Raw genomic sequence first — 12,143 nt, 5'->3', positions numbered from 1 at the left:
TCCTTCAAGGATGTCAGCAAGGTGTATGGGTTAGCTACTACTGGGTAAATATCTTGAACAATCTGGTTCACGGCTCTTAAGTCCTGAACTAATCTATATTCCTTACCATCCTGCTTTTTCACTGGTGATATCGGAGTGTTATATTCCGATTCACACTCTATCAACAATCCATAATTCAAAAATCTCATTATTAATTCTTCCAACCCCTTTCTAGCTTCCCGCTTAATAGGATGCTGGTTTTGTCTTACCGGTTTAGTTCCAGATTTTAGAACAACTTTTACTGGTTCTGCCAATTTAGACCGACCTGGGATGCCACTAGCCCATACCAAGGGTGTTACAGCATCCTCCACTTCTGCAGGAATTTATTCCTTCGGTCTTGGTGTGTTCTGTAACATAAAAATTCTCGCTTCCACAGCTTTTGATTCAGGTATTAGTAGTTGTACCCCTCCATTCTTAAAGGTTATCTGCGCATCTAATTTGCTCAATAAATCCCGTCCCATCAAGGGTATCGGGCATTCAGGCATATACAAAAATTGGTGAGTCATTTGGTTCTTGTTTAATCTCATATAATTTAGACCAATTAATTGCTTTTGGCATAGCGTGCCTTATGCCACACAGTATCCATCTCTGATACCTTGTTAAAAGCCTCCGGGGTCCCGGCTGATTGGGATCCCGCTCTGCATCTGTGGCAGGAAAATTTTGATCTTTCATTCCCTGCAAATCCCCATTAGCATGTGCCCCTTCTACCCGTTTCCGAGCAGTATTTAATACCATCTTCTTTTCAGTGCCATCCAACAATGTATCTAATATTACCTGTAAATCATTCCAGTCAGGATTTTCTCCAAGCCTTAGGTGAGGAGCTACCGTAAATTCCAAATCATCTGCTTCTTCTCCACACTTTAAACACCTTTTCCCAATGCTACAGGCAGAGCAACAGTGCTTTAAACTCTTATTCCTTCCCTGTTTTTCCAAAGTCAATAGCATAGAATCCTGCGGGATCATCCCACACTGTTTTTGCCACTCCGGATGATTTCTCAAAGTGAAAAAAATAAATCTGCATAAGGTACCTCATCCCATTTACCCTCCCGCCTGCAAAATAACATCAATTGTAATATAGCGTTATATCTTAGTGTTCCATTCTTTGGCCATTTTTCCTGATCTTCAAGAATATACATTGGCCACCAATTATTACAATAGTCTATAAGCTGTTTTCGAGTGAGAGGGTGTCCCCCCCCTTTTCCCCAATGTTTCAATAGACAACCTAGGGGAGATCTTTTCAAAATCACCCCTTCCTCCAAAGGCTTATTACCCATTATAAAATAGTCAAATACAAAACCACAAAGACAATGACTTACAAAAACGTGAAGACAATGACTTAACACAAAACACGAAAATACAACTTAACAAAACACTGGGGACTCGAACCCCTTATACCCTTTTTTTCAATAGGACTCTAACCCACCTCTTCCTCCGGAGGTTTTAATTGATTGCCAAATCCAATTCCAGATTCCAAACCTGGGTGTCCTACGGACTTTCATCCGATAGGATCGATTCCTTCCTTCCCTTAGGTACTTTTATAGCCGAGCCCTGCGGAGCTTTCGCCGCAACTTATGGACAGGCAACCACCGTTTTAAAGAAAATTAAAGAAAGGAATGCCTTTACCTTCCCAGGGGTCTTGCTCAAAGCTCTTCAGTCTGGGGATCAGAGGTTCTCCCCGAGAATCCCTCAGTGCTGGCTGGAGGTCCTGCGATCCAACGGATCCGTGGAGATTCAAAAGCAGTGTCCCATCTGGGTCGCCAAAACTGTCACTGAAATCGGGAATAAACCTCTTAACACCAATGTAGCATTAAGAAGCAGGCATTCTCTTTATTGCAGCGCTGGATGCAGGGGGGATCCTTCTGCCTAACGAGCATACCGGTTTACCCAGATCTAGGTTCATTTATACAGTATATCCTTCCATGTGACAAACGCATGGATGGATGGATGGGTGGGTGGGTGGATGGGTGGATGGATGGATGAATAACTGAAGGGTTGAATGGATGCAGGGCTGGTTGGACGGGTGGATTCTTGTCCCGGTGGATAGAAGAAGGTGGGTGGGAAGATGAATGGTTGGATGGATGTTTGGAAGCATGGATGCGTGCAGGGTGAAATGCATGGATGACTGCTGGCGTGGACAGATAGACAGAGGAATGGATGGAGGGGTGCATGAATGAATGGTCCAAAAGATGGAGAGGTGGATGTTGAGATGGGTGGATGTATGGATGGATGGAGGGACAGATGGACACCTGAATGTCTGGAGAGATTGGTGGAAGGATGGATGAATTGATAAGAAGCAGAGGGATAAGCGGACAGACTGGTGGGGTGGCAAAAGGCAGAGTGAGTGGTTGGCTGGCTGAATGCACGCCCTGATGGATGGAGGGTTGCTGATGGAACGTGGGTGATGGGAGGGATGGAGGCCTGGGTGGATGCATGAACAAAGAGCTGGAGAGATGGATGTGTGTTTGGCTGGTTGGTTGGATTGGCTGAGGGGTGGATGATGATTAGCAAGGTGGATGGAATGTCAATAGATGTATAGATGGATGGACGATGTTTATGCCCTGCATTGTCCTCTCTCTGTTTCAGCTGCAGCCGAGCCAGAAGAGGAACCCCCCTCCCAGCCGATGCTGGGCGAGCTCAGGGCCTCCCAGGTCAGCCCCGACTCCGTGCAGCTGGAGTGGAGCGTCCCCGAGGGCACCTTTGACTCCTTCACGGTGCAGTACAAGGATGCAGAAGGGCAGCCCCAGGTGCTGCCTGTGGATGGTGGTTCCCGCACGGTGACCGTGCCTGGGCTGACACCATCACGCCGGTACAAGTTCAACCTGTACGGGTTGTGGGGTCGGAAACGTCTGGGCCCCATCTCCACCGATGCCATCACAGGTGAGGGCCTCTGCAGGTCCCAGCCATGTCCCTTCAGGGCTCTTGGTTTGGGGTGGTAGCAGAAGCCGGGGCAGGGCCCATGCTGGGTCCCTTGGACCTTGTGGGAAATGGGAACTTCTCTTGTGTGCTGAGTGGGCATGGACGGAGGGACGGGTGCAGGCATGGTTGGAGGGATGGGGGGATGTATTGGTGGATGGATGTATGGAGAGGTGTTTAGAGGGAAGGATGGGAGAAAAGATGGATTTGTGGATGGATGTTTGGCTTGTTGGGTGGTTTGTTGCTTACCGTCTGTCTAGGTGTCTGGATGGAAGAATGGATGGAGGAATACGTGGTTGGTGGGGTCATTGGTGGGGTGGAATGATGGATAGAACCAAGGGCTGAGAATGCCCAAAGGAGTATGGGAAAGGGTGACTGGGTGAATGGGAAGCAGGATGGTTTATGGACAAGCGGGTATTTGGAAGGAGAGATGGTGAACAAGATGGATACTGGACTGAGAAACAGATGGAGGAATGTATGGCTGAATGTATGGGAGGCAGAGAGCTAAATGGAAGGGAATCTCGATGGCTTGTTTGAGTTGCTTGGCAGTTGAAGGATGATACTGATGGAGGGATGGATGGACAGATGTAGGGATGGGTAGATGGAGAGAAGGATGGAGGGATGGATGCAAGAATGGATGGACAGTGGATGGAGAGAAGGATGGATGGAAGGATGTATAGATGGAGAGAAGGATTTATAGATGGGAGGATCGTTGCACGGTGGATGGAGAGAAGGATGGATGGAAGGATGGATGGACGGTGCATGGAGAGAAGGATGGATGGATGGAAGGATGGAAACATGGATGGCTGATTCAATGTTTGCTTGGACAGATCCAATGGACATGTACGTCTGGATAGATAGAAGGGAGAGATTGGGGGATTATTAGTTGAAGGGATGTGTGAATGGATGGATGGTTGAGTACAGAGACTGAAGTAAAGATGGGAGGATGGGTGGATGGATGGAGAGATGGATGGAGAGATGCTTGGTTGGATGTCTGGTTGATTGGAGCTTAAAGGAGCATCTGTTTGGTTTGATGGTTAAAGAGAGGTGGGGATTCAAGGACTGATGGATGGAAAAATGTGCATGGAGAGACTGGTGATTTGCTGGATGGAAGGATGGATGGACGGATCGATGGGTAGATTGGTGGATGTGTGTATGGGATGTTTATGCCCTGTGTTGTGCCCTTTGTGTTTCAGCTGCAGACAAGCCTGAGGAGGAACCTCCCTCCCAGCCGCTCCTGGGCGAGCTCAGGGCCTCCCAGGTCAGCCCCGACTCCGTGCAGCTGGAGTGGAGCGTCCCCGAGGGCACCTTTGACTCCTTCACGGTGCAGTACAAGGATGCAGAAGGGCAGCCCAGGGTGCTGCGCATGGACGGTGGTTCCCGCACGGTGACCGTGCCTGGGCTGTCACCGTCGCGCCGCTACAAATTCAACCTGTATGGGTTGTGGGGTCGGAAACGTCTGGGCCCCATCTCCACCGATGCTGTCACAGGTGAGTGTTACTGTGGGACCTTCAGTGCTGTTGCTGGCCCTGGGTGGGCCATCCCTGATGGGATGGATGGATGGACAGAGAGACTTTGAGTGGAAGGATGCATGTGTGGATGCTTGGAAGGCTGATGGGTGGAACGGTGTTCCGGTTGGATGGAAGGACGTGTGCGTGGATGCTTGGGTGACCTGGTAACTGTAGAGATGACGAGCAGAATGTATGTGTGGATGGATAGACTGATGGTTGGGTAGGAAAATGGATGGATGGTTGGAGGGATGGACGGATGGACAGATGGACGGACATGTGGGTGTTTATTCTCTGCATTGTGCCCTTTGTGTTTCAGCTGCAGCCAAGCCAGAAGAGGAACCCCCCTCCCAGCCGATCCTGGGCGAGCTCAGGGCCTCCCAGGTCAGCCCCGACTCCGTGCAGCTGGAGTGGAGCGTCCCCGAGGGCACCTTTGACTCCTTCACGGTGCAGTACAAGGATGCAGAAGGGCAGCCCCAGGTGCTGCCCGTGGACGGTGTTTCCCGCACGGTGACTGTGCCTGGACTGTCACCGTCGCGCCGCTACAAGTTCAACCTGTACGGGGTGTGGGGTCGGAAACGTCTGGGCCCCGTCTCCACCGATGCTGTCACAGGTGAGTGGGAGTGTGGGACCATTGGTGCCGTTGGTGGCCCTGGAATTTGAGCGTGGCAGGAGCTTGGGCAGGGCCCATGTGGGATCCTTGGCCCATGTGGGAAATGGGAACTTGTCTTGGGTGTTGATTGGGTGCTGGATGGAGGGATGGTTGCAGGCAGGGGTGAAGGCTGTAAGGGAGGACGAGAGAGAGGGAAGCCTGGATAGAGGGAGTGTAGCAGGTAAGGGTGGTGGGATGAGTGTGTGGTTCATTGGGTGAGGAGATGTTTGGATGGATGGGTGGACGATGTTTATGCCCTGCATTGTCCTCTCTCTGTTTCAGCTGCAGCTGAGCCGGAGGAGGAAGCCCCCTCCCAGCCCATCCTGGGTGAGCTCAGGGCCTCCCAGGTCAGCCCCGACTCCGTGCAGCTGGAGTGGAGCGTCCCCGAGGGCACCTTTGACTCCTTCACGGTGCAGTACAGGGATGCAGAAGGGCAGCCCCAGGTGCTGCCCGTGGACGGTGGTTCCCGCATGGTGACCGTGCCTGGGCTGTCACCGTCGCGCCGCTACAAGTTCAACCTGTACGGGTTGTGGGGTCGGAAACGTCTGGGCCCCATCTCCACCGATGCTGTCACAGGTGAGGACATGTGCAGGTCCCAGCCGTGTCCCCTGTGGACTCTGGGTTTGTGTGTGGCAGGAGCTCGGACAGGGGTCGTGCTGGTCCCTCGGGCTTTGTGGGAAACGGGGACCATTTTGTACTGCTTCCTAGGGCATGGAGGGAGGGATGGGAGAATGCAAGTTTGGCGGGAAGAAGGGATAGACTGATGGATGGATGTTTGTGTGTTGGTTTGCATGGTGGACGGACGGATGGATGGAAGGTTGGGTGGATGGATGGATTGTTGGACGGCAGGACATTTGGATGTTTGATTGGATGATTGGATAGATAGATGGTTGTATGGAAGGGGGTCTTGTGTCTTGATGGCGTAATGGATGGATTAGTTGGGTGATTGGATGGACGGTTGGATGTATGGCTGGCTGGCTGAATTAGTGGAAGCGTGGCTATGTGGTGGGATTACTGAACGGACGGGGTATGGATGAATTTGTGGCAGTTTCAGAGGTGAACGGTGCTTTGGATGGTTGGATGGAGGCACGATTGGGTGGGTAGATGGAATTTGGATGGATGGCTGCATGGCTGAGTAGGCGGATCAATGGATTGGTGCATGGATGGAAGAGTGGATGGAGGGATGGAAGAATGTATGGATAGCTGGATGAACGAAGAATGGATGGGTGGCTCATTGATTGGTTGAAGGGATGGATACGTGGATGGATGGATGAAAGGTTGGATGAGTGTGTGTCTGGTTTGTGGCCCGGATCAGTCATGGGATGACTGTGTGGACATGTAGTTGGACGGAAGGATGGGTGGGTGGGTGGGTGGATGGTTGGTTGGTTGCTGTCTGGTTGATTGGAGTAATAAAGGAGCATCTGGTTTGTTGGATGTTGGAATGGAGGTGTGAAATCAAGGAGTGGTGGATGGAAAAAGGTGCATGGGGAGATGGGTGATTTGATGGAGGGAAGGATAGACAGACGGATGGATGGACGGATGGAGAGATGTTTATGCCCTGCTTTGTGTCCTGTGCTGCAGCTGAGGCCAAGCCGGAGGAGGAAGCCCCCTCCCAGCCGATCCTGGGCGAGCTCAGGGCCTCCCAGGTCAGCCCCGACTCCGTGCAGCTGGAGTGGAGCGTCCCCGAGGGCACCTTTGACTCCTTCACGGTGCAGTACAAGGATGCAGAAGGGCAGCCCCAGGTGCTGCGCATGGATGGTGGTTCCCGCACGGTGACCGTGCCTGGGCTGTCACCGTCGCGCCGCTACAAGTTCAACCTGTACGGGGTGTGGGGTCGGAAACGTCTGGGCCCCATCTCCACCGATGCTGTCACAGGTGAGGGATGTCTGTTGGCCCTGCCTGTGTCCCCTTTGGAAGTGGGTTGATGTGGGGCAGGAGCTGGGTCTGGGTCTGTCCTGGGTGTGTTTGGCCTCTTGGGAAATGGGAACATCTCTTGTGTGCTGAGTGGGTTGGAGGGATGGGAGCATACAAGGTTGGAGTCATGGATGGATGGATGGAAGGATGGATGGATGGATGGGTAGAGGATGGATGGATGGATGGATAACTGATGACATGAAAGATGGAGCGAGCATTGGGTGGATGAATGTTTGTTTTCTTGGATGGGTGGATGGGTTGATGTTTATGTCCTGTATTGTGCTCTCTCCCTCGCAGCCCCAGCTCCACAAGAAGAGAAGCCACCATCCCAGCCCCGCCTGGGCGAGCTCACGGCCTCCCATGTCACCTCTGACTCCATCCAGCTGGAGTGGAGCGTCCCCGAGGGCACCTTTGACTCCTTCATGGTGCAGTACAGGGATGCAGAAGGGCAGCCCGAGTCAGTGCTCGTAGATGGAGGATACCACACGGTGACCGTGCCTGGGCTGTCACCGTCCCACCGCTACAATTTCTACCTGTATGGGGTGTTGGGGCAGAAACGTCTGGGCCCCATCTCCCTTGACACCATCACAGGTGAGGGCCTGTGCTGGATCTGCCCATGTCCCCTTTGGGTGCTGGGTTTGGAGTGCGGCAGGAGCTGGGGCAGGGCCCATCCTGGTCGCTCGGGCCTGGTGGGAAATGGGAACATCTCTTGTGCGCTGACGGGGGGCTGGATGGAGGGATGGGAGATGCAGGGTTGGAGGGATGGAGGGGTAGGTTGATGGAAGAGTGTTTCTTGGTTGGATGGATGGTTGGCCGGGTGGATGGCTGGATGGATGGATGGGAGCACGCAAGGTGGAAGGGTTTGGGGGATATTGATGGATGGATGGTTTATTCATTGGATGAGTGGATATACGGTTGGATGAAGGGAGGGAGGGAGGGATGGATGGATAGACAGACAGACACGGTTGGATGGAGGGATGGATGGGTGGAGAGATGGTGATACGGATGGCTGGCTGGCTGGCTGGCTGGATCAAGGTGCACGGAGGGTGGACGGATGGATGGATGGATGGTTAGAGGAATGTTTGGTTGGTTGTTGAACACATGGGTGGATGGGTCGATGTTTATGCTCCGCATTGCGTCCTCTCCGTTGCAGCCCCAGCTCCACAAAAGGAGAAGCCACCATCCCAGCCCCGCCTGGGCGAGCTCACAGCCCCTCATGTCAGCCCCGACTCCGTGCAGCTGGAGTGGAGCGTCCCCGAGGGCACCTTTGACTCCTTCACGGTGCAGTACAAGGATGCAGAAGGGCAGCCCCAGGTGCTGCCCGTGGACGGTGGTTCCCGCACGGTGACCGTGCCTGGGCTGTCACCGTCGCGCCGCTACAAGTTCAACCTGTACGGGGTGTGGGGTCGGAAACGTCTGGGCCCCATCTCCACCGATGCCATCACAGGTGAGGGCGTCTGTGGACCATTTCTGTGTCCCCTTTGGGTGCTGGTTTTGGCATGGCAGCAGGAGCTTGGGCAGGGCCCATCCTGGTCCCTTGGGTCTTGTGGGAACTGGGAACATCTCGGGTGCTGACGAGGGTGTGGATGATGGGATGGGTGCGTGCAAGTTTGGAGGGTTGGGTGGGTGGATGGATGGATGGAAGGATGAATGGATGGAAGGATGGGTGGGTGGGTGGGTGGAAGGATGGATGGGTGGGTGGGTGGGTGGGTGGAAGGATGAATGGATGGAAGGATGGGTGGGTGGAAGGATGGATGGGTGGGTGGGTGGGTGGATGGAAGTTGCTTCTATGATGTTTTGGCTGTTTGGATGACTGGATGAATGGATGGATCCTCGGCTGGATCCACGGACTTGTGGGAGATGGGAACAAATTCTTGGCACTAAGTGTGGGATCGACGGAGGGATGGGAGCAGGAAGGGTGGAGGGATGGGGGGACAGGCTGATGGATGCGTGGGGGGTGGGTGGATGGGTGGATGTTCAGTTGGTTGGTTGAATGGGTGGATGGACTGAAGGTTGGTTGGACAGACGGATGGACGATGGGTTGGCTGGATGATTGGGTAGCTGGAAGGATGGGTGGGTGGTTGGGTAGACTGCTGCAGTGATGGGCAGAGGAATGTGTGGGTAGATGGAAGGGCACATGGCTCTGGAGGACATGCAGCACGCATGGAAAGGTGGACATATGGTGACTGGATGGTTGGATGGATGGATGGAAGGTTGGATGGCTGGCTGGAGAGATGGGTGGATGGGTGGGTGGGTGGTTTTGTGGATGGAGGGATGGTTGGATAGGTGGATGGATGGTTGATGGATGGACAGTTGGATGGTTGGTTGGACAGTTGGTTGGTTGGACGGTTGGATGTGTGGATGGATGGTTGGATAGGTGGATGGATGGTTGATGGATGGACAGTTGGATGGTTGGTTGGACAGTTGGTTGGTTGGATGGTTGGATGGGTGGATGGATGGTTGGATAGATTGGTGGATGGACGGTTGGACAGTTGGATGGTTGATGGTGGATGGTTGGAAGGTTGGATGGTGGATGGTTGGATGGTTGATGGTGGATGGCTGATGGTTGGATGATGGATGGTTGGATGATGGATGGTTGGATGGTTGATGGTGGATGGTTGATGGTGGATGGTTGATGGTGGATGGCTGATGGTTGGATGATGGATGGTTGGATGATGGATGGTTGGATGGTTGATGGTGGATGGTTGGATGATGGATGGTTGGATGGTTGATGGTGGATGGTTGATGGTGGATGGTTGATGGTGGATGGTTGGATGGTTGGATGGTTGATGGTGGATGGTTGGATGGTTGATGGTTGGATGGTTGATGGTGGATGGTTGGATGGTTGGATGGTGGATGGTTGGATGGTGGATGGTTGGATGGTGGATGGTTGATGGTTGGATGGTTGATGGTTGGATGGTTGATGGTTGGATGGTTGGATGGTGGATGGTTGGATGGTGGATGGTTGATGGTTGGATGGTTGATGGTGGATGGTTGATGGTGGATGGTTGGATGGTTGGATGGTTGGAGGTTGATGGTGGATGGTTGATGGTGGATGGTTGATGGTTGGATGGTGGATGGTGGATGGTTGGATGGTGGATGGTTGGATGGTGGATGGTGGATGGTTGGATGGTTGATGGTTGGATGGTGGATGGTTGGATGGTGGATGGTTGGATGGTGGATGGTTGATGGTTGGATGGTGGATGGTGGATGGTTGGATGGTTGATGGTTGGATGGTTGATGGTTGGATGGTTGGATGGTGGATGGTTGGATGGTGGATGGTTGATGGTTGGATGGTGGATGGTTGATGGTGGATGGTGGATGGTTGGATGGTTGGATGGTTGGATGGTGGATGGTTGGATGGTTGGATGGTTGATGGTTGGATGGTGGATGGTTGATGGTGGATGATTGGATGGTTGATGGTTGGATGGTGGATGGTTGGATGGTGGATGGTTGGATGGTGGATGGTGGATGGTTGGATGGTTGATGGTGGATGGTTGATGGTGGATGGTTGATGGTTGGATGGTGGATGGTTGATGGTTGGATGGTTGATGGTTGGATGGTGGATGGTTGGATGGTTGCTGACTGGACACCTGGATGGTTGGTTGGAGTGATGGTGTATTGGAGTCCTGGGTGGGGTGCCCCTGGTGGGGAGCATCCCCTGGGGGCTGTGGGTGGGGGACCCTGGGGTGCTATGGGGGGTCTGGGAGTGGGGGGGTCCGTGGGGGTTTCTGTGGGGTTGGGGGAGCTATGGTGGTCAGTTGATGGGGTCTCTGATTGTCCATTGGGGAGCAGTTGGTGGGCAGGTCCTTGGGGGGCTGTGGGGGCTTTGGGGGTGTCAGTGGCCATGCCCCTCCCCCACACAGGCACCCCGGGGACCCTCTGGGTGGGGACTGTGTGGCCCCGCAGTGCCCGGCTGCACTGGGCACCCCCCCGTGCCCCCCCCGATGGCTACGACCTCGTCTACGGCCCCCCTGGAGGGCCCCAGCAGGTAACAACCCACCCCAAGCACCCTGAAACCCCAGAACGCCCCTGAGAACCCCAATACCCCCCGGGGCACCCCATAACACCCCTGGGGACCCCAATATTCCTGTGGGACCCCAGTACCCCCCCAGACCCCAATAATCCCTTGAGGACCCCGATCCTCCCCCAGGGACCCCAATATTCCTTGTAGGACACCGGTACTCCTCCAGGGACCCCATTAACCCCTCGGGGACCCCAAACCCCCTGGGGACCCCAACTTTCCTTGTAGGACCCCAATACCCCCCAGGGACCCCATTAACCCCTCAGGGACCCCAATCCCCAGGTATGCCCCAATATGCCTTGTGGGACCCCCAATACCCCTTAGGGCACCCCAGTGCCCCCTCTGCGACCTAAGTAAGCCCCTGGGGACCCCAATAACAACCCTGAGGACCCCAATAACACCTGGGGGACCCCAATAATGACTTGGGGGACCCCAGTAATCTCTCAGGGACCCCAATATCCCTTGTGGGACCCCCAATACTCCCTTAGGGCACCCCAGCGCCTCCCCGAGACCTAAATAAGCCCCAGAGGACCCCAATAACACCAAGGGGACCCCAATAATGCCCTGGGAGACCCCAGTAACACCCTGGAGGACCCCAATAGCACCCAGAGGACCCCAATATTCCTTGTGGGACCCCAATACCAACCCAGGGACCCCAATAATCCCTTGTAGACCCCAATATTCCTTGTAGGACCCCAATAAACCCTCGAGGACCCCAATATCCCCCATGCACCCCAATATACCTTGTGGGAGCCCTAATACTCCCCTAGGGCACCCCAATACCCCCTCTGGGACCCCAATAACCCCTTGGGGGACCCCAATAACACCCCTGGGGACCCCAATAATGCCTTGGGGGACCCCTATACCCTCCTGTGCCTCCCCAGACGCTACGGCTGCCCCCTGAGGCAACATCCCATCAGCTGTGGGGCCTGGAGCCGACCGGGCGCTATGGGGTGCAGCTGTGGGGCCGGGGGGGGGACACCCCCCCAACCCCCCTGGAGGCCACCTTTGACACCCGTGAGCCGGATGCCTGGGTCCCTGGGTGGGGTTCTTGGGTGGGGGCACCCAGACACCTGTGTCCCTCAGGGAGGGG

The 12,143-nt window shown here is 54.4% G+C and overlaps 1 protein-coding gene across 1 annotated transcript in view; it reads left to right on the top strand.

Moving 5' to 3' along the window:
* LOC140644769 (tenascin-X-like) overlaps positions 1-12,143 on the top strand; it is a 62,689-nt gene that overhangs the window by 44,847 nt on the left and 5,699 nt on the right. The window contains 9 exon segments of the mRNA XM_072847832.1: positions 2,623-2,916; positions 4,149-4,442; positions 4,780-5,073; positions 5,395-5,688; positions 6,694-6,987; positions 7,324-7,617; positions 8,180-8,473; positions 10,893-11,017; positions 11,935-12,067. Coding sequence (XP_072703933.1) covers positions 2,623-2,916; positions 4,149-4,442; positions 4,780-5,073; positions 5,395-5,688; positions 6,694-6,987; positions 7,324-7,617; positions 8,180-8,473; positions 10,893-11,017; positions 11,935-12,067 — 2,316 coding nt within the window.

This window comes from Ciconia boyciana, chromosome 29 (assembly GCF_034638445.1).
Source record: "Ciconia boyciana chromosome 29, ASM3463844v1, whole genome shotgun sequence".
NCBI lineage: Eukaryota > Metazoa > Chordata > Aves > Ciconiiformes > Ciconiidae > Ciconia > Ciconia boyciana.
The sequence above is the reverse complement of the archived record's forward strand: the minus strand, read 5'-3'. Positions and strand labels throughout refer to the sequence as shown.